General features: G+C 40.1%; 2 protein-coding genes across 2 annotated transcripts in view; one reads left to right on the forward strand and one right to left on the reverse strand.

Annotated features, from left to right (window-relative positions):
- The first annotated feature begins 487 nt into the window (after nucleotides 1-487).
- On the forward strand, nucleotides 488-2,110 carry LOC134805170 (steroid receptor RNA activator 1). The gene is made up of 3 exons (XM_063778468.1): nucleotides 488-635; nucleotides 717-1,133; nucleotides 1,416-2,110. The coding sequence occupies exons 1-3, from the start codon at nucleotides 608-610 to the stop codon at nucleotides 1,568-1,570; spliced, it is 600 nt and encodes a 199-aa protein (XP_063634538.1). The 5' UTR covers nucleotides 488-607; the 3' UTR covers nucleotides 1,571-2,110.
- A 2,056-nt stretch (nucleotides 2,111-4,166) lies between these two features.
- The window catches only part of LOC134804738 (integrator complex subunit 4), a 37,443-nt gene continuing 18,584 nt past the window's right edge, over nucleotides 4,167-23,025 (reverse strand). The window contains exons 5-16 of the mRNA XM_063777940.1: nucleotides 21,984-22,176; nucleotides 21,173-21,347; nucleotides 19,687-19,892; nucleotides 18,878-19,000; nucleotides 18,174-18,309; nucleotides 17,722-17,859; nucleotides 17,134-17,290; nucleotides 16,579-16,725; nucleotides 16,121-16,332; nucleotides 5,929-6,071; nucleotides 5,305-5,524; nucleotides 4,167-4,907 (exon numbers count right to left, since the gene is read on the reverse strand). Of these exons, the coding sequence (XP_063634010.1) occupies nucleotides 4,708-4,907; nucleotides 5,305-5,524; nucleotides 5,929-6,071; nucleotides 16,121-16,332; nucleotides 16,579-16,725; nucleotides 17,134-17,290; nucleotides 17,722-17,859; nucleotides 18,174-18,309; nucleotides 18,878-19,000; nucleotides 19,687-19,892; nucleotides 21,173-21,347; nucleotides 21,984-22,176 (2,050 nt within the window). The 3' untranslated portion in view covers nucleotides 4,167-4,707. The remainder of the gene's footprint in view (nucleotides 4,908-5,304; nucleotides 5,525-5,928; nucleotides 6,072-16,120; nucleotides 16,333-16,578; nucleotides 16,726-17,133; nucleotides 17,291-17,721; nucleotides 17,860-18,173; nucleotides 18,310-18,877; nucleotides 19,001-19,686; nucleotides 19,893-21,172; nucleotides 21,348-21,983; nucleotides 22,177-23,025) is intronic.

The raw sequence follows: 23,025 nt of genomic DNA on the forward strand, positions 1-23,025 counted from the left end.
CATTTAAGTCCAACCATGTATTAGTCCACTCAAAGAACACTATATATAACATACGATTTAAATATGGACTCGATTCTAACCTGATTTCGAGTACGAAATTTGTTAACAGGGGCCCATGTTTCAACCCTCCCCAATTTATCGATATCGATAAAATATGCAAGCGTGTAGCATACTACACTATTGAAGTCTGATATGTTGGTACTATTGTTGTTTGACAGTTCTTTGTCGTACATGTTGGTAATGATTGGATAACCAAACATACACACAGACTGATCAAGTCGCTAGTATGGAAGTCCCGTCTCTTAAAACGTAGGGATTATATTCTCTTTGGTCAGCATTACTCCGAGCAATTATTCGGGTTGGCACCACTTGACGTCCTTTTGCGTGCACCACCACAGATAAGATAGACTTGAATTTTGACATTCTGTATACAGAATTACAGATATTACTATTGTTTTATTGTTGAACGAACTTGTACAATACGTGCAGCCGTGATTTTTGCTTTCTTTTCCTTTATCCTTCTTACTGCTAGGCACTGCTGCATTCTCCAACAGTTATTATTCTACTTACCATTATACCACATTTAACAACACGAAAGATTGCAACAATGGATAATTCCATCAACGGCGGCAGAGGTAAATAAAATTTGGCTATAGCTATTCGTTGTAATAGCTATTGGTAGTAATTTAATTATTTTTTTATGAATTTCTTTTCAGTGTCATTTGACCCTGGATGGAATGATCCACCAAAGATCTCCTTTAATAGTCAACAAACGCCTCCGAATCGACCTCGTAACTTTTTGAACAAGAGAGTTGCCTTTCCCTTGTCAGGGGCTAACACAAGCCCTGCAAGTGCACCCCCCGTCAACTTGCCCATGCCATCCGGTGCGCCCACCGCACTGGTTCCACCAAGTCTAACTCAGAGAAACACGCCTAGTAACTCTGACATAAGCATTAATAGTGAAAGTGTTCTAGTGGAAGTGAAGACTCTCCTACTAGAGTTATTGGAAAGCAGCAGTGAGCTGGGAGCCAAAGCACATGATATAAGAAGAAGGTTAGATGTAATGGAACTAATGTGGATGGATGGAAAATTAAATCTAGAAGTACAAGCACAAATGAAGGAGCTTGCCCATGGTAATATCATTATTGGTAACTAACCTTTCCCAGCACATGAAACTGCCCTACCCTGTTTCTTTATTTGGTTCATTCATGTTTGTTTTGGTGTTAATAATATTAGGTTATTCATTAATCATTATACTGATCTTTACTTGATTACTTGAAAGTACCATTTTCACTTTTGATTATTGTATTCATATCATTAGTTGTTTACAACCACTAGTTCAAAGTTTTACTTATATATATTATAATATACTGCTATAAACCTTTGTTCAAAAATAAATGCCATTTATTTTACAGCTCTACGGGATGATGAGCCTAAAAAAGCAGATGACATCCACAAAGCTCTGATGGTGAATGAAGTGAGCAAAGTGGGCACCTGGATGCCGGGAGTCAAACAACTAATTCATCATTCCATAGCTCGATCTGAGCTACTTTCTATAGACAAAGAGTGACATCTAACAGTGCCATTTTGTAAAAGAAAGAGTGGCATAGCACTAAATGAACCGTAAAACCACTGCAACTATAAGCTTAGTCCACAAGTTTAACACGAAATTAAGTATCATAACCAATCTTTTTTTTCCTTTTATCAAAATATATGGCCTCGGAACTGTGACATTCAAATAATATTTACATGTGAACACGTTAAGTGTTGGAAGCTGAGCTTATATAGTAGCAAGTCCAAAAACGAATGAAATACATATAATTTTCGATATACAAACTATCATAAAAAAATGTCTTTGTTCATACATAAGCTGGCTTATGTTTCATTTTTAGCTACATATAATAGTTGGGTGGTTTTACAGTAACTAAACAAGTCAAGATTAAGCTTTTGATCTCCAGAATTCAAAAATTCGAAGGATTATATAGCCAGTCTGTTCATCAGTGGCGGATTTGCATCTTACTCAACTACAAGCCGCCCCTTTTTCAGCACCCATCATATAGACTGTGCCCTAGGCCCGGGCCTACTCGGCCTTAGGGCAAATCCGCCACTGCTGTTTATTATGGTTTTATTTTATAGAGATACATATAAGTATAATAAAGATTGTTTGTTTATATTTTAATTGATATGCAATATAATTGTTGAATGAAAAACCAGTTTGTTATTTACAAAACCCCACCAAAACCAGTTTTTTCTTTTTTTCTTTTCCAGTGATCAGGGAAGTGCCTACAAATTTTTAAAAATATAAAAAGAATCACTACATGTTAATACCACAGTGTAAAAAGTAACAGTGGACCAACGCCTTTGATGCTTGCATATATGCATGCCGACACCGCACAAGAACACAGTAGGGTTGTCGCAGACTTACACAACTGGCCAAGACTTACATTTGACTTACTATAAGACACGCTAGCCCTGTAAGTAGTACCGAGCTACTAACAATGGCGATGTATGCAGCTCGGGTGCGTACGACTCACCCGTCGCACCCCGCACGATTGCCCTGTCTAAACGGCTTCGTCGAATGACTGTATTGTTTTATAGACTGGTAAGTAATACTCCAGCGCTCCAGATATTGGTAGTTTCAGTTGCGCAACATGTCTGATAATAAGGGTATATTAATCAGCCGGTATACATGGTGAAGGTCCATACGGAAAATTAGGAAAATAAAATTACTCTAGCGCGCCAGCGCGTGAAGTAAGTATAAGTATACTTTCAAAAGACTGACGGTATAGTGAATTTCTCAAAAATGCAAAAAATGAAATCGCCCTACTCAAGCTTATCAGATTATTTATCATAATTATCATACAGGAAGTTTAGATTGACGTTTCAGTTGTGTCAAACCTAAGTCTGATGATAACGTGGAGCAGTATCTTTCTTCTAACGGTTTGATATATATTTTTTCAGATCATTCTCATAATTCTTGCCGATTATGTTTTATTAAATTATTTTTTTTGCGTAATAAACCGCGTCGAATGCCTTAAAGTGGAACAAATTCGAACGATGCGTTCAAGAGATATCACTTGAAAATACATAGCTGGAAGATCAGAATTGGCTTGCAGGGTCAACCATTTGGACTCCAATAACATACATAAAAAGTGCTTAGTTTTCGTAATATAATGGAATCAAGTATTTTAAGACTCCAATCTTTAATCGATCCCTACATCTATAGGGAAATATAAAACGAAGTAAGCCCTACCGTTTAGCCGTTTGTAGGACGGCTCGTAGTCCGCAACCCCTATACACAATCCTACCCAACGAGGCGGACTACGAGGCGGCCTACACGGTAGGAGTGTGAATGGGGGGCTTAAAACGTTGCTTAAAGTAGTAACACACTATCGCACCGCACCAAGGTCATTGTGCGTCGCACCGATAAGAGCGAGAAAGAGATATCGCTTTCTCGCTCTTACTTATCGGTGCGATAGTGTGTTACGGCCTTTAAATTGTGTAAATTTGTAGGTAGGTGTAGGTTAGTGAAAATAAAATTTACATATCGCTTACCTGTCCAATGTCTGTGCGTCTCACTCTCACTAAGCAAAATGTGAGACGCACGCAAGACACATTGGACAGGTGGAATACCACACTTACTAATAAATATCACCGAGCTAGTATGTTGTGTAAATAATGTAAGTATGTATCATTCTATTTCCAGCTTGCATTGTTATACTTGGTCAAGCAGATCTTGTCAGTAGAAAAAGGCGGCAAATTTGAAAAATGTAGGCGCGAAGGGATCTCGTCCCATAGAAAATTTGAATTTCGCGCCTTTTTTACTGTCAAGATTTGCTTGACCAGCTATATTTCACTCGTTCAATTTTTTTAATAAAAAAAAATATTTTGTTAATGATAGTTTAATTGTTAAGAAAACTTTTACTTAATATTTCACATATTTATTGGTAGCAAATAGTTTTGAAATGTCTTAATCAAAGTCTTCTCCAAATTACGTCAATGTATTTCGTTCGATTCACTTCATGTTAAAAAAAATTAAACCTCATTTTCTTCACTATTGGTTTTAAATTCTACTGCCATTTTTTGTGTGATACGGCTTTGGAGGATTTTGCTATTTTTTTTATTATATTTGGAAATTTTTAGCAGGTTTCCATTTAAACTATGTATTGTAATGTTGATTATTAGTTAAGTGTTGATCTGTATTAACAAAAGTTTATACAATATACATTTTAAAATACAGACGTAGTGCATAATTGTTTTCCTTCGTATTTTCTCGGAAAGGTTCGTATTTGTCATGCTACTTTAGTCAACCTCAGTGCTTTTTGCACCCAGACTGACTTAAATAGCAAGACACGTTCGTACGTTTCCGTGAAAATACGAAGGAAAATAATTATGCACTACATCTGTAACACTTATTCTTAGGCACTACGAGGAGTCACACCCTCATAATGTTATCTAAGAATAAGTAGGTAATATAAAACAATGTTAACTAATATTCACGTATTGACGCACTAACGGCATTTACGTTCTTATCCAATTTTATAGTTTCAAATTCACTAACGCATATGTCACAATGTTGCATATTTCTGGACAAGAATGTTTTGATATATTCTGTCACTACATGATTGTGTTGTCGCACAATTATACTGAATGTCTCCGTGATGGGAGATGGCGCGTGCGCTTCGGGAGCGGTCTGAGTGGCGGGTACTAGAGCCCGCGTTTGATGGGCTTGGGCGCCACGGTGATGCGCACGGGGCGGCACAGGTCCACCAGCGGCGCGGCGTCGCGGCCCGCGCCCTCGTCCACGGCCAGGCACACCGACACGTCCACGCCGCACGACTCCGTCCACACGCCGTGCGAGATCAGCACCTTCGTCAGCAGCCGCACGTTCACCGTGCCGTCGTCGTCTGCACAATAGAGTTACCTTTAGCCTCTTCAACACCCGAACTTCGTTCAAATTCAATTATACTGAAGCCTCACTGAAATCCTACAACCGATTACAATTTTTACTTCAAAATATTAGAATTACACGTCTTTGGACTCCTTTGGATACTCGTTGAAAGAAACCGTGATCTTGTAATTATTTGTTAAGAAAATTGTACGTTATAAAATCTTTACAAAGAAGTACGGTAATATGCTAGTTACAGATACTCGTATTTAAAGACTATGCAGGAACAAAATGTGGTAGTGATATTCGAAAATATTTTAGATAGAACTGTCGTTTACCAAGTTGGCGCAAAGTTAGCTTAGACCGAATCTATACTGTCATGTAACACTGAATTAGGTGTACATAGAATAACTGACTGGTGGTATGGTGGTCGAGCGGGCGCAGATGGTCGCGCGGCGGCGCGAGCGCGTGCGCCTGGCGGTCGGGGTAGGCGACGCGGACGCGCAGCGCCGCCGGGTCGCGCACGCGGAGCACCTCGGCCTCCAGCGCCGCGCCGCCCGCCAGCCCCGCGCTGAACCGCAGCACCGTGTCGCTGTCGCTCGCCGGCTCGATTATCGTCGCCGTGCACATGCGAATCTGACACAGTAGGTTATGGCTATTAGAAAATCGAAAATTTGTTCATACAGATAGGAAATTGTTTTCATTTTGGTAAATATAAAATGTCGTTTCGCTTATGAAATTATGAAATATTTCTATGTGAGAAAAATAGCGCAGTTCTAACTACATATTTTGAAAAATTGTCGTCGGCAAATCACTTGAGTAGGCACGCGCCTGTACAACGTTTAGGGTCGGTTGCGCCAAACTGCTTGTTAAAGCGTTCGCAATATCTGATTGTATCGGAATGTTTCATAGTTCATTGCTGAGTGACGATGATAAGTCCGATAAATTACAGATTTTCAAGCAGTCAGCTTTATTAATACGTTGTAGTTTGAACGGGTGATTGTTACGGTCGCAACCGTCCTATCTCATTATCGGCTTACGTCGACGCTGGGCGGCGGGATGACTGGCAGCGGCGCGGCGTGCAGCAGCGGCAGCAGCGCGCGCGCCAGCGCCAGCGGCTTGTTGTCGGCGCCCAGCGACAGCTGCTGGAACACGCCGATCGTGAACGGGTCCGGCTCCACGCCTGCCAACATACAACGTTAATATTAATTTATGGTTATAGACCCTTCATAAGATCGCGTCACAGCTTCCTGTTTTCAGACAATGCTTTTGATTTCGGTCTAGCTAAGTTATCAATACTTACATATTTGAAAGGTGTACCAGCAGTTGTACGGCATGTTGCTTGCAGGCGTTATTGATACAATAAGTGTACAGTCTATGAAAAAATCGTATCTTCGAGTAGTTAAACAACGACGTAACTGCCGGGGTACTTAAATTGTCAAACGTCAACTTTTGGCAACCAGAGTTACTACTCTGGTTTCCTACTCTGGTCTGGATCTCCTACTGGAGATCCCACATATATGGTCGACCTTCACCAATCTGTCTGACGGATGAAACTATGAAAATATAAAAGAAAATATGTTCCAGAACATAAATAAATAGGTTTGCCTAAAGAAATATGGTCAAGGCTATTTTTAATAAATTGTTGAAAAAAAATTTTTTTCGGCGAATTTCACCGATTTGTCTGACGAACGAAATAAGTTTCAATGGAAAGTATACAATTATTTATGTGCTTACTAGCTTCATATGTGCTTACTAGCTTCAGATACAGATATATCGGTAGCCCATAATAACATTCAAAGTGACCTTGACAATGTAGTGAAATGGGCCCACGATAACGGTATAATTATCAATTTATCAAAAACGAAGTGTATGCATATATATTCCCCATACAATCGTAAGGCGAAAACTGTTAATTACAATGAGTATGGAATTATAGGTCACGGGTACGAATGTCTGCACAACCGAATAAATAATATCTATAGCTGTAGCTGTGAACCTTTAGAATATGTTAGTACATACAAGTATTTAGGTATGCATGTAGATAACAATTTTAACTGGAAAACACATGTTACTGCAGTTTGTTCTAAACTCCGTTCAGTCCTAAGCAAGTTATATCACTTAAATAGATTAATTAATAAAAAGACAATGCTCGTTGTTTATTACGCGTTAGTGGACTCAATCATTAATTATGGTCTAAGTGTTTATGGTCGAACTTTTCATACTTATTTAGACGAAATTAAAAAAATACAGTTAAGATCTATGAAATACCTAGTTAATAAAAAAATTAAAAATAGGCTTAAAGGGAATTACGACAAATTGTACAAGATATGTAAAATACTTCCTATACATCAAAAGGTGCAATACTTGATAGCAGTAGAAAATTGTTTTGATGATAAATTTAAGGTGTTGAAACAAAGTAGATATAGAACAAAGAGCATAAGGCTTAAAAAAATTGTACAAAATACTGCTAAAAACTATTATGGCAAAAGAACTGATTTGTTTTTGATACCAAAATTGTATAACGAAATTAACTACCTAAGGGAAGAAAATAAATGTAGTAGGGCTAAATTTAAAACTGAGTTAAAAAATACGTTATTGGATAATATACCCTAACATTTAAACTGTACTAAAATATACCTGAATTTAGTTGTTAAGTTAAGTTTAGTATTTAGTGCATAGCATAATATGTATGTCTGTGAAGATGAGCGCGATCTCGCCAACAAACTGCAATTGCAGTTTGGCGAGGAATATAATGTTTATAAAAGTGTTGTGTACTTTATGATAAATAAACGAAAAAAAAAAAAAAAAAAAACTTGTACAACATAAATCAACTAGGTTGCCTATGTTTTTCCGGTCACTATTAGGTGGTTGCCGTGTTTAAAGAGGTGATTTTATATCGATAATTGCACTCATCTGTCTGACGCTTGAATTATACATCAAAATGATGGTAATTTTATTGCAAATACAATGGTATAGGGTTGCCTGCGAAAATCCGGTCACGAATAAGGCTTTTAATTAAAATAAGAAGGGAAGACTTTTAACAATAACTCATAAACGGCTTAACTGATCAAGTTTGTTATAATTTTATTTGATTAAGTTTTTTAAGCACAATTTTCATGATTCTTTCCATATTTTTTGGACAGATGGTTCACAAGTTAGAAGGAAAAACCTTTTTTTTTTTCAAACGATTATTTCCGAAATGGTTCACTTTATCAAGAAATGTTGTTTAAAGACCCGTATTTATTTTGAAAGGCTTATCCAACGTCACCCCACACTATAAGGTTGAAACGATAAATGAATTGTCACACACATTTTGTTTCTTTCAAAGCGATTATTTCCGAAAATATTCACTTTATCAAATAATATTCTTCTAAAACCCCTATTCATTTTGAAAGACCTTTCCAACAACATCCCATACCATAGGGTTGACACGAAAAAAAAATCCTCACGTATATTTTGTTTCCTTCGAGGCGATTATTTCCTAAAATTTTCACTTTATCAAAAAATGTTTTTTTGAAGAACCCTATTTATTTTAAAACTCATATCAAATGATATCTTACAACATAGGTTACATAGGTATCAAACGAAACAAAAAAACATGTATGTGACCATTTTTTCGCTTCAACCCTATAGTGTGACATGTCGTTGGATAGGTCTGTTGAAATAAATACGGTTTTTTACAAAATATTTTTTGATAAAGTTAATAGGGGTTTTAGAAGAACATTTTTTTATAAAGTGAATATTTTTGGAAATAATCGCTTTGAAGGAAACAAAATGTGTGTGAAATTTTTTTTATCCTTTCAACCTTATAGTGTGGGGTGTCGTTGGATAGGCCTTTCAAAATAAATACGGGTCTTTAAACAACATTTCTTAATAATGAAAACATATATTTATTTATATTATATTACACTTTACATTTAATTAATAAGCGAGAATTACATTAATGTCAATTTCACTTAAGAACTAAGAAATAAACTATCAGTAAACTCTAAAACTATAAATTACAACTAAACCCAAACGAACCTATAAAAACTAATCAAATAACCCACCCCGCATCGCCCCCGGCGCAAAGGTGCCCATCACACTTGCTGCGTTACCGCGTTGAACCGCGATGGACAACCTCTGCGCTAGGAACGATCCGGAGCGGGGGTCGAGACCCCTCTGCTGCAGGCGACGCCCCAGCTCCCCGAGAAAAGTTTTCGCCTCCGCGCACCAACACCCAGAAGTCTCCACAGCCAAGGGGACGAACAAGTAGTTCGTTAGCCCCGAGTACTTGTCCCTTTTTAGGGACGCCGCCTGCTCAGCGGCTGCACCTGCCGACCGCACAGTGCGGCCAAGGTGCGTGGCGGCAAATGTGCTGACGCAGGTGGCGTCCCACAAAAGGCACTTTCCTTTCTCCCACGGCACCAGAGTCAAACCGTCCGGCCTTTTGCCATCTGACCGACTAAGGCCCGGCGGCTCCAGCACACACGGGACGTTGGCTGACACCAGCGCCCTTCGAACAATGTCGTTCAACGCGTGGTGGCGTGGAAACCTCCCCGCGCATCGGCAACAGCTCAAAGCGTGGTGCCCGTTGCTCTCCACCATGGACCCGCAGATGCATAGATGTGGTTGACAAACATCGCAGCCCAGACGAAGAGCAACGGCCACCCGCAACGAGTCATTGTCGAGCAGGGTGCCTAAGTTCGGGGAGGGAAGGGCGTGCAACCAAGCCCCAGATTCTGGCGCCAAAGCCGCGTTCAGTCTGGCTCTATCCGCACCAGAAGCTTTGCCTAAAAGACAGTCAAACAGACGCTTAATCCCGACCTCGTCCCACAAGCGCTGACGGAACGGCTGTTCAGGCACTGACGCACCCGGGTTGAGAGCCTCCCAGGCCGACAACGCATCGGAAGCGAAAGGTATTTCTGCCTTGCCACCATCTAACGATAAAATCTTAGTGACAAGGTCCACGGCCCCCGCCGCCGACGCCAGGAAAGCCGGAAGGCACACATCCCGCACGCGCCGTATGCCAATACCGCCACTCCGTATAGGCAACGAAGCCAAGTCCCACTGGTTTGAATTCAGAGAGACATTCAGTACACCCTCAGCACATTCCTTCACCACCAGGTCGAACGAGTCCATGTGGCCGGGGTGCAGCCAGGCAGGTACAGTACGCAGAAAGTACATCACCTTGGGAACGGCAAAACAGGACCTTAACAAAGTAAGTGCCACATGAGCCGAGAGCTTTTTCAGCCTCTCGCCAGCGGACCTAAGAAGCTGCTCTCTCACCTTGAAGGCTTCAGGTATAGCTGCGGGGAACATCGGGGAACCCAAAAGGTTAAAATTCTGGGTAGATAACTCTTTGAGGCCAGGGAGTAGGGCACAAAACAAAGAGAAGGAAGGTTGTGAGTTGGCACTGCAAGGAAAAAACTCACATTTACTAGAGTTCACTTCGAGCCCCAGCTCCCGAAAAAGTGGAAGGAGCGCAAGCAGGTCCTGTTCGACCTCCTCCGGCCTACCCCCCAGAGTGCCGTCGTCGAGGTACCACACGTTCAAAGGGGATCGAAGATATGACTTTTTGAATAGCCAGGCTGAAGATAAGGGGTCCAAGCGGGTCCCCCTGCTGAGCACCGACCTGGGATGGAATAAGGGACCCGTTAAAGAAGAGTTTGGAAGGAGACGAATAGGACTGGTACAAGAAAGGGTAAAGAGCTGGGGCTTTCTCCCGAACCTCTGCAAGAAGAGTGTCGCGTTCCAGAGAGTTGAAAGCATTCTTAATGTCAAGCTTAATTATGATGCAATCCGCGTTATTTGGGTCGAGCGCGAAGGCTCGAACGGCGTGAATGGCAGCCTCACAACCCAGTTTGGTACCAAATCCCAGTTGGCACGGTTGCAAATAGGAAGCCATTTCGTCTCTCACAGCATTACAACCAAGCTTGGCAGTCAAACGGCGGAACACGCTGCCGACAGCGATTGGCCTTAAACCGCCATCCTTTTTCGACAGCGCGCATAGGGACGCACCGTATACATATGGACAGACCAAGGGGTTTAATTGACCACTAAGGAGGAAGTTACATAGCCTGGTCAAGCACTCCAGCAACCGAAGCCCATTATCGCCAGCAGAACCAGAAGTAAGCTCCTTTAGATGTGATGGGCGAATACCATCTAAGCCCGCTGCCGAAGCACTGTTAAAGGAGCCTAGAGCCTGTGCAACCTCCTCCGGCCTGACTGTGAGAGGTGGGCAGGAGCTGTCTGGTTCAGGTGGGAACAACAACGGCCGGGATGGGGCAGGGTGCTTTAACTGCAAGTTGGCAAGGGTTTCAGGGCTCGACGGTGCCACAGAATCGTCCGACATCAAAACCCTGACTGCACCCCTAAGATCGCCCTCGAAGACTTTCGACTCGATAGTTCTCAGGACCGAGTGCGGCCTCAGAGCCACCGACTCGGCCTCGACGCCCAAAGTATCGATGAGCCCCACCGATGCGATGTTACGCTTCACTTTTGTGGTCAAGTTACCCGGACCGGCTGCTTCTGGCGCTTTCAATGCGGAATAGGCAAAGGACAGTAACTCGAACCACTCAGACACACCATTGGTATCGATGCATCTATCGATCACATCGCACAACTTGCCCGCAGCAAGGTTCCGAGCTCCTCTAGGGATGTGACGCAATACCCGCACCGACTTCCTAAAAGTGGCCAGGTCTTCAAAACACGAGGTACTACCACTGTCGTCCGAGAGCACGCGCCGCTGCTGCTGCACCGCAACTGAGAGGGAGGGGGAGGGAGAGAGCGTCGTTCGGGGCACATCTTTGTGTATGTGCCCAATATGCACTTTCAGGCCATGTTCAGTAAATGTGCGCGGAGAATTAGGGCAATGGGGACACCGCACACGGGTGGGAGCCTGCATCTTAACGACTACAAAGTTAAATAATACAAAAATAACCTTAAATCCAAATACAGTAATTTAAACAATAATAAAAATCCCAATCAAAGGCAAACAAAACGACTACACACATAAAATAACTTAAAATAAGTCTTGTGTAAAATTATAAAATTTATTCACATTCATTTAAGTCCACAGAAATAAATCTAATTTGCAAACACGAAGTAAGTATTTAACGTGATTACAAGGAATGTATTTAAATAATTCTTCTATATTTCTGCTCAACAAAGTAATACGTACAAATGTTATAGAAAAAACAATCACAATAGAAAATTATAATGATAATGTCAAACTAGTTGAAAACAACGACAATAAATTATCCAAATAATTTTCCATAAAAATTCAAAGTCGAAACTGCTTCAAATAAGTTATTTAAAAAAAGGGGACCAATAAATTAAAATTTCAATGTTCAATTACACAAGTAAACATAAAAGCCTTATGTCAAGTTGAATTCTTAAAGTAAAAATAAATAAAACTACAATAACATAAATGTCACAAGATTATTACAAAAAAAAACATACTACTGAGAACCTACTATATACGTACGCGAAGTATCTAACTTAATTAAAAAGAAGAAAAGGAAAAATAAAGTTCTATTTTTTATCCGAGATTAGAACCCGGCACACTAGGATGCATGCCGCCCTTATAGTCTTCCCAATATGCCACGACGCCAGCACAACACGCTGCGAGGACGTCGAATTATGTAAGGGTGGATTTCAAAATCCTGCGAAAACTTATGGTTCGGTCTTTATAAAAAAAACTAGTAGGTTGTGCGAGTTGCAACTTTTTTATATGTTTTTAAGAACTATTATCTTCATGTTCCTTCAATTACCATCTCCAATAACTTAATAGTTTTTTTTATATAAAATGTTTTATGTGTCTAAAATCATCACCGTCTACCGGAAAAATCTGAACCTTATTGTTTGCAGTGAAAATTATAGCATACCTATCGTACGATTGCGATTTTTCTTTTACTTATATCTTTTCCATGTTGTTGTTTAACACATGGGAAAATATGCAATAATTCCTTCACCGAGAAAGTACATTTAAAAATATTTAAAATTTTGTCACGAATATTCGTCAACACCGTCATGGTAATGTCAATGTGAGCTTATCTCCGTGTATGATCAACGAAATACCGCTAAAGGTCCTTGCCCTATTTTTCACTTTAATATAGAATGCCAAAAATGATTTCACTATAAAGTCACATCATTGAATCGTGAGAAATATTACGAACAAATTTGTAAAACGTAGTTTGTCACAACAGAGCATCATCACCGTTATGCTTTGGTTTAAAAAAGTTACAAATGATATATTAGAAATAATTATTGAAATGAATGGCAAACTACATGAAGTTTATTGTGTAGCATAGACATTAACTACTATTATTCGTATTCTAGAAATAAAAACAAGAAACTCTCAAATCGTCAACACCATACCCATCATCACCGGGAAAAAATGACGACCGGTGATGATTTCATGTGTATGGTGATGACGGTTCTCAGAAACTTTTCTAGTTATTTTGCTATAATTCATTATGAAATTAAGCTGTATGTTTGAAAAACGTTCTCTATGTCTTCTAACACTATATAATGTCTACCTTATAAATGTAGAATAAATGTAGAAGAAGATATGACTATTTTTTTCACACAAGAGGATGGTTAGTTTTAAATAACATTTTGACTGAAGTAGGCAAAATTTAGGTCACTTAGAACTTAGAACATACAAATGTTTATTTTTTATTATCTAATAATGTAAATCGTGCAACTTAGAGTCTGTAATTGCATGTTAGTCGTGTTAAAACAAAGTATTTAAACAAGCAACATATATTAAGTTTTAAGCGACCATAGGCTACGGTACTGGCTCACTATCGTAATGGCCTTATGTTTTTTGATAATATTATATTAATTGATGTATATAATTACAGCAATTAATAATTATACCATTGGGTAGTCACCGGACCCAATACCTAACATTTTGTAACTTATGACATGCATTACAAGTAGGGGTCTTGCAACTTATAAAACACTGATTATATATTAATGTTTAGCTATTAAACAATATATATATGGATTTAAATCATTATAGCTATTTTTAAAGTTAATTTATAAAATAACAAAAATACAAACTTATGCAATGAATCAAATTATCAAAAAAAAAGTAATATATCATAAAAATTAAGCTCACTGGTAAGCCAGCAATTTTATAATATGATATAAATACCAAATTATGCAGTAGATAAAAGAAGATGCGGGTTTAAACTGATAATAAGAGTACAATATTGTTAATATGATTTAACATTGAAAAAACCCAAAAAAATAAATGAATACATAAATTGCCTATTTCGGAATATAAATTATTTAAAATTATACAATAAAAATAGTTGTTATATATTTATTTATATGAATAAAATGTATTTTTTATAATTTTCTAAAAATAATTTATTAGCTAGTCTTATGTTCAAAAACATGTTATTTGTAATGTTTATTAAAGTTCTAAAGCCTTACAATTAAAAAAAGTTTTTGTTTTTTTAATACGTTTTTAATACATATATAAATTAGTTCCCAAATCGTCATTACCGTACATGCAGTGTCATTACCGTCTATAAAAGAGTCATTACCATACCATGATTGTCATCACCATCTTGCGTTTTTATTTTCCGAAAGCGATAACTTCAAATATAAGCCACAAATGATTGTATAAATACCATAAATATCCTCAATATACAGCCCCCTATTACTTTACCCAGCTAGAATCGTGTTAAATTAAACATTTAAAAAAAATATTTTTTTGTATGGTGAAATTTTTGGTGATGAAATCCACCCGTAAACAGTACGCCACAATACCGATGCCGTAACTGTACGAGTAGTAAGGTAGGAACACACAAAGCGTCAAGCCACCCTCCAATTGAAAATAATAACGACGATTTAACTACACTCCAATAATAACACTGATAATAGTCCGCTTAATCACTGTTGCTCGTCACCCGTATCGCTGATCGCTGCCGCTCCGCGCTGTGCAATGCATTTTCGGCCCACAGAACAGTTGTTGATTAGTGCCTTATATTGACATACAACTTGTGAAGTGAATGTGTATATGAAAGGCGAAATGCCGTCACGCAAATACACTGATACGACAAAGCGCTTGAGAATTGCAGGGTTCCAGCATTCCCACAGGTTCGTATACCACTCCACACATTAAACCATCACTTTATATGCACACAGTTTTTCGGTATGGTGTAATAAAACAGCAGAAGTTTACGGAGAAGGTACTCGCGACGGCCATTTTTTCGGCCATTTTTTCTTAATAAAGTGAATCATTTCGGAAATAATCGTTTAGAAGGAAAAAAAAAAGATTTTTCCTTCTAACTTTTGAACCATCTGTCCAAAAAATATGGAAAAAATCATGAAAATAGTGCTTAAAAAATTCAATCAAATAAAATTAAAACAAACTTGATCAGTTAAGCCGTTTATGAGTTATCGCTAAAAGTCTTCCCTTCTTATTTTAATTAAAAGCCTGGCAACCCTTATTTGTGACCGGATTTTCGCAGGCAACCCTATACCATTATATTTGCAATAAAATTACCATCATTTTGATGTGTAATTCAAGCGTCAGACAGATGAGTGCAATTATCGATATAAAATCATCTCTTTAAACACGGCAACCACCTAATAGTGACCGGAAAAAGATAGGCGACCTAGTTGATTTATGTTGTACACGTTGTATACTGTCCATTGAAACTTTTTTCGTTCGTCAGAGAAATCGATGAATTTGCCGAAAAATTTATTTTCAATTTTTTTTTTTAAATAGCCTTAACCATATTTTTTAGGCAACCCTATTTATTTATGTTCTGGAACATATTTTCTTTCATATTTTCATAGTTTCATCCGTCAGACAGATTGGTGAAGGTCGACCATATGTGGGATCTCCTACTAGAGTGACCACACGAATCACACGATACTGAATACATGTAAAGTCAGCATCAAAAAGATAGTGACGGCAAATAATATCGTAACACATCCGTATTTCTATGGTAACAAAGGTGTGTTACGATATATTTGCTCACTTTCCCCGGAGCTGTTTATTTGACGCCGAATGTACTAGTACTAGGCCATACAGTGACATCCACTTATCCACTACAGCTGTCAAACTTCAGGTAGGATTTTTTTTAGACTTTAAACCTCTTCTACTGTTAATTTATTTAAGCTCTATTGCACAAAGAAAACTGCCAAAAAATATCTCTACCATGCAACTATGGGGTCAAACAACTCTTTTGCTTAGGTGCTATTAATAACTGTTTGCAGTACCTGCAGCGGCCAGCTGTCGGTCGAGTAGCTCGGCCTGGTGCGTGAGCGCGGCCTGCGCGGAGAGCGCGGCAGGCGCGGGCCCGCCGCCGCCGCCGCCGCCGCCACCGCCGCCGCCGGCCGCCGCGCACAGCCGCGCCGCCGTCACGCGCAGCGCCAGCTGCCCCACGCACGCGCGGGCCTGCTCCGTCACCCCGCTGAACTGGTGCTGTAGTCTACACAGGTACACACACATACTTCTAATTAATAAAATACAAAGGCGAACTTATCCCTATGAGGGATCTCTTCTAGCTAACCTATAAAAATAAAGTAATCGTACATACTAAAAAATACAGATAGGTGCATTCAAAAATAAATAAAATTGAATTCTGTAAACGTAAATCAGTCAACTTAGGTATGTGTTCAAAAGTTACGCGAATGAATTGAAAGTGTTTTTTTCCTACTATTGCATTCGATCGTACCTGAGCGTGTCCTGCGCGAGCGCGGAGAGCGCGTGCGCGGGCGGGCCGGCGGGCGCGGCCAGCGCGCCGTGCAGCGCGCGCACGCAGCGCGCGAACAGTGCCGAGAACACCGCCGCGCCCGCGAATAGCGGCTCCATCTCCGCCAGCCTGCACACCCAACAACAACGTTCAACTCTGGTACCCTACACCGAAGTATTTCGTTTAATAGAAGGTTTTCATAAAATTATTTTGATCGCCAGTTTTGAAATCTCCGCAGACCAATTGCTCGTAAGCCTATAAGTTATAATTAGTCAAAAACTATCGGAAAAAACAGCGTCTTTACAGTGGATATTAACAAAAGCAAATTATTAGCAAAAGTTAACGATTTGGATACATTTTTCTAAAACGTAATATCATGCGACTAGAAGATGCAGAAGGTTTTTTAACATACGGATTAAGTAAGAAAATTTGGCTTTATTACAACCGAGTATTATATGATGTTAAGGGGCACGCTCGCCTGTCGAGCTACTGGTCGGCGGCGCGCCGCCTCATGTGTCGCTACAGGCCACTACACACCTGTCGAGCTGCTCCTCGGCGGCGCGCAGCATGGCGAGCCGCACGCGCGGCGACAGCGCGCTGTTGTCCGTGTGCCGCAGCACGGTGGCGAAGAACCGCCGCACCGCGCTGTCGTCTAGTCCCGCCTCGCTCTTCACGCTCGTCAGCTTCGCTTCACCTGACACATTTACGTACATTACGTAATACGTACAGTACGTACGTAGTTACGTACATTGAAGAGCATTGTAAGTGCAAATTACTTTATTTAAAAATATGTTATAATCTGATCATTGACTTAAAACTTTAATAGCGTGTCCTCGAGCATTACGCCGGATTTATATTTCATTTTAATAAAAAAAAAGTACTAAATGTATTAAAGCGATATCATTCTATCGCATCACTACACGACAGACAGACAAGCATAAATCCAGCTTTATGCTTTATAAAGATAGGCGTGGGTAGGTGGAGCGTGTACTCAGTAGAAAAAGGCGCGAAGTTCAAATTTTCTGTTGACCACAGAAGTTGACTACATTTTTTAAATTAGCTGCCTATTCTATTGACAAGGTCGCTGTGCCAGAGTATAATTATACCTACATAGGTAGACATTACCTATGGGCAGGTGCGGCACTAGGTGCGGCATGGTGTCGCGCAGGTAGGTGTAGTGCTTGATGGTGTGCTCCTCGAACAGCGGCAGCATGGTGGTGCACTTGGCCGCTGCGTTCAACGTCAGGATCAGGACGCACATATCTGCGCGGCTCAGGAGTTATAGGTATAGTAGGCGCGGATAACACTAATGTACAAGATTATAAGTAAAAAAGAAAACGTTCAAACAATGACGCGAAAAAGCGAAATATGCAGCAATATAATTATGGCTTAAAGTTTGTTATGAAATTCTTCATTTTGTGTAGGTACACTATTGTTTTGTAATTAAATTCGCTCTTAATAACTAGCAAAAGGATTTTACTTCACACCTATAACACCATTGTCAATTTGAACAAGCAAGTGTAAAGTAAGAGGACCCGAACTAACGAAGTAGTAGTTAAGTTTGTGGTAAAGGATACAGGCCGGGTCCTCGACGTCGGGCTCCGGCATGTGGAAGAAGGGGTGCACGGCCAGCAGGCGCGCCGTCAGCGGCAGCACCAGCGAAGCGTGCGCGCCGCCCATGCGCTGCATGCACCGGAACGTGGACCGCTTGTCCTACACACAGTACAGTCAGCATCACATAGATAGTGACGGCCAAAGTGGACAAATATCCGGTGGAACAGAACGAGGGACTTTTTAGGAATTGGGAATTGTTTAGGCTACGTACTTTATTTTTCACTTATTAATCACGTTAATATTTTTAACCGTTTTTGAGATACAGATTGTTAAACATTAGTGCAAGAATCTGTATGTTTCAACCCTAGCAAAGATCCAATTTAAAATGTAAATAACTTTGTAGGGTTGTCATTGATATAAAAATATTTCATTTTAATGATTTTGTTTGGCCATTTTGGCCGTCGCTATCTATTTGATGCCGACTGTACAATAGAAGAGAGGACACCGCCAGCAGGAGTTGATCACATTGAGTACGAAGCTATAATGTTAGCCATATGAAAACCACGCCTATGGTGTTGTTGATGTCTCTGGCGGTCAAAGGGTTGGTGCGTATATGTAAATACATGGCAACGTGCCTGGTTTGGTAAAAAATGAGTTAAGCGGGCGACTCTGAATAAATAGGACGTTAGATTAAAGATTTATTTTATTGATAAACACTAAGATGTACCTGAGGATATCTCTTAAGGTTTTCCAGTATTTTGTCGATGCACATTTCGAGACAAGTCTTAGATGAAACGCTGCAGGCGCCGAGCATCCTGTGCAGCCCTTCACGGACGTCCATCGAGAAATCCTGTACAGTAAAACAATACGTATCTGGTTAACAAAACTACTATGCATAGAACTATATTCATAAACATGTAGGAGTATCAGTAGTATCACAAAAAAATTAAAAATTAAAGTGAAACTTTGAATACTTATAATACAAGTACAGTTTACACTATTTCAGGCTGAATATGATGCCATGCTCATGCTACAAATATGAACATTTCATCCGAATTCGAAGATTAGTAGTTACTGTGTCAATAGTGTCCATAAACCAAAAACGATTGCTTGAATACGAATCTGTTGTGACTTGCAATAACCTTTTAGGGCTACCGTATTATACAAGGAATCAAAAACGGGTTTCAGAACGCACCCATGTATGACCGAATGGTTCTCACTTTCACTTCGTTGTACAATGTACTATTATTCATCCACCAACATGAATGGTGCCGAAACAAGTGCAGTTCGTAAAAAGGAGAAAGAGAACGAACAAGTTAATGGATACAGGAATAAAACCAATGGGCCAAATATAGTTGCGTTCAGAAACAGTCATCAGGTCATCACTATGGAGTGTGCGTTCTTCACTTACATTACATGATGAGTTTCAAGGACATAGAAAGACGAATTGATGATGGTATTATTGTAACATCTTGTAGAGGCTATGGTGATTGTAATTGAAGAGTATGAGCATGGGGAGTAGGTACAGGTACTTGCCTCTAGGGCCCCCAGGATGGTCTCGAGCTGGTCCTCGCGCAGCACGATGTGGTGCGCGATGCGCGTGAGGCTGTCGATGGCGCGCAGGCGCACGTCCTCGATCTCGTCGTTGAACATGTCGACCAGGAAGTCCAGCGACGTGGTCGCGAACACGGCGTTCTCCATCGACAGCTGGCACACCGCGTCCACTGCTGCCGTGCGGACCTCTGCACAATCATCGCTACTTTTAACAGAGTCGGAATATACAGGTCTCACTGACAGTTATCCCTTCTCCATAAATAGACCCCTCACGCAGCTTTGAATATTACCCAATACACAATTTCCCTCTCACAATAAAATTGTATGTCAATCATCTTGCGCGGTATTACAATATTGTACGTTATCAAGCTGCGTGCAGTACCTACAGTTGAGTCGCTCGCGGCACAATTCAAGTTGGGCCAATTTTGACCTTTAGTCAGATCTCTATAATTATTTTAGTTCGTTGGTTTTTAATGAAGTGTCAATGATAGATACGTGGGCAGTTACCGCAAAATTAATACGAGTATTTATGATTAAAGAGACGAAATTTGATTAGTGCAATTCTAGACAAAAATGCTTGAACGGAAAAATATACTATATGGACTGTAGTAAAATTCACAAATTGATCCAACAGGTTCCAAGGCAAGGCAGCAGTGAGTGTCGTTCTCATGCGACCAATGCTTGTGCAGAGCGGGCGACACCACATACCGTACGTGTGGTATTGCCTCCTCGTAACTCACTGTTATTAGCGTAGTCAACTACGCAGTAATAGTCATGTTGTTTAGCGTGGTTGTCAGGCTGTGGTGGCCTAATGTTCCATAATCCATAAAGTGCAGTCTGTAAAGTCTGTGCCTAAGCTATTATTTCTAATTGCAATCGTTCGACTAGGGCAGGAGTCGGCAAACCGCGGCTTGCAAGCCGCACGAGGCCCTTTGAAGGTAAAATTGCGGTTCTTTAAACCACATTAGTAGTTTGTTAACACTCTACTTTTCATTTCGAATACGAGGAAAGTAAAATGCGTGTGTTTTTTAAAAACCATGACCAAGTATACATTTTTATAGTATTTTTTGAGGGCACTTTCAATTAACAATTTAGGCAAAAGTATCGTTATTTATGGAATGGGGAGTCAAATATCAGAATGGAAACTGTATAACAAATCCAAATTTATGCCCAAATTTCAATTGCTTATCGTAAAAAAAAATCGTACTTTGAACCTAAAATGCTCTAGTGCAGAAGAAACGTATCATTTTCTGCACACCTTTTAGAACAACAATGACCCTCTTTCAGAGCATGAGACATGAAAAAAAAATAACATTTTATTACTGAAAACAACACATGTGGCTCTTTGACTATCTACAAATTATTTTGCAAATTTTTGTTCCGTTTGGCTATTCTTCTGAAAAGTTTGCCGATCCCTGGAGTAGGGAGTGATTGAACCGAGTTGTTGAGTAGTGGAGCGTTAACTGACCCATGAGCTCGTCCTCGAGGCCGTGCACGAAGGCGCCGGCCGCGCCGCCCGGCAGCAGCTGCACGGCGTGCGTCTCGACCAGCTGGCCGGGCGCGTCGTCGGCCCAGCGCCGCCCGCTCGCCCACGCGCCCGACCGCACCAGCTCCGCGCCGCGCTCGTGGGCCGTGCGCTTCCTCTGTCAACCACTATACCACTTACCACCTTATACGAGAATACGAGTAGTACGCGAGTACCCTCTTCAGATTGCACATTTGACGATCGTTATTGTCAACTTACATACAAATTAAGATGTCATTCACTATTTTAATACGAAAAAAGTATAAATTTCCAACAAACGAAATCCGGAGTATAAGGAAGCAGTTCTATCTGCGATAGGTATTGTAAAAATACGCGAGTGATAAAATATTTTGTCCATAGGTTAACTTAATCTTATTAAGTGAAATGCGAATTTCTTTTGAGAATAACAAATATCTTTTGACCACACCAGCTCTTTATGAGTAAAGTGACTTTTAAATGATAAATATTTAATAACGTTCATTTGAATTTGATTAGTATTTTCCTCGCGTTGGTGTTGATAATTTTGTATTGCACTCGGGAGCAAAGCTTGTTTAACCCTCAGGCCCTTAAACCCTCGCAACGCTCAAGATTACACTTTTCGAACTATTCGGTACGCTTGTGGTTCAATTTCATAGTTTTTCGCTTATTAGCACGAGTGTCAATATTATCACGAGGGGTCAAACAACAACTTTGCCCCCTTGTAACTACTAACCCGAGGTAAACATAAAATCGATTCCCTGATTTGAGAACAAACCTTCATGTTGCTCATGAGCTGCTTGTCGAGGGTCTGCAGCAGGAAGCGGTCGGAGACGCCGCGCGTGGTGCCGAGCAGCGAGCAGGCGAGCGCGCGCACCTGCATGCACAGGTCGTTCACCGCCGAGCAGATGCGGATGAACGCGTCGTCCACCATGCGCATCTTCGTCTCGCCGTCCGACATCGTGATCGTGCTGCGCAAACATTACTCTTTATTACCCATGTACCACTTATATACGCTACCTTCACATTGGCCATTCTAAACGGTCAAGTAATTTCATTTCTGTGCCACTTCATACCTTGTCGTGACAATCAATATGAAAGCCGCCAGGGATCTCATATTATTAACGAGGTATAACGTGACATGAAAATCTAATAGGCCTGATGACAAATTTTAAAATCCCTTCTAATATTGTTGGTACACTTGTATTGGTTCCGAAAAACACAATATTTCAGCTATACTCATATTATTAACGAGGTATAACGTGACATGAAAATCTAATAGGCCTGATGACAAATTTTGAAATCCCTTCTAATATTGTTGGTACACTTGTATTGGTTCCGAAACACAATATTTCAGCTATACTCATATTATTAACGAGGTATAACGTTACATGAAAATCTAATAGGCCTGATGACAAATTTTGAAATCCCTTTTAATATTGTTGGTACACTTGTATTGGTTCCGAAAAACACAATATTTCAGCTATACTCATATTATTAACGAGGTATAACGTAACATGAAAATCTAATAGGCCTGATGACAAATTTTGAAATCCCTTTTAATATTGTTGGTACACTTGTATTGGTTCCGAAAAACACAATATTTCAGCTATACTCATATTATTAACGAGGTATAAGGTGACATGAAAATCTAATAGGCCTGATGACAAATTTTGAAATCCCTTTTAATATTGTTGGTACTTACACTTGTATTGGTTCCGAAAAACACAATATTTCAGCTATACTCATAAGATTCAATATAAATAATTGCATTTTATTACAGCTAGTTTAAACCTCGCGCGAAAACGCCTCGCACGCCA

This window comes from Cydia splendana, chromosome Z (genome assembly GCF_910591565.1).
Source record: "Cydia splendana chromosome Z, ilCydSple1.2, whole genome shotgun sequence".
Lineage (NCBI taxonomy): Eukaryota > Metazoa > Arthropoda > Insecta > Lepidoptera > Tortricidae > Cydia > Cydia splendana.

What these genes read in the sequence shown, in the direction of transcription:
- LOC134805170 (XM_063778468.1), top strand. Translation starts at nt 608, where the DNA reads ATGGATAATTCCATCAACGGCGGCAGAG. An exon ending in TTCCATCAACGGCGGCAGAG is followed by an intron (nt 636 to 716) that starts GTAAATAAAATT and finishes ATTTCTTTTCAG; the next exon opens with TGTCATTTGACCCTGGATGG. An exon ending in AATGAAGGAGCTTGCCCATG is followed by an intron (nt 1,134 to 1,415) that starts GTAATATCATTA and finishes TTTATTTTACAG; the next exon opens with CTCTACGGGATGATGAGCCT.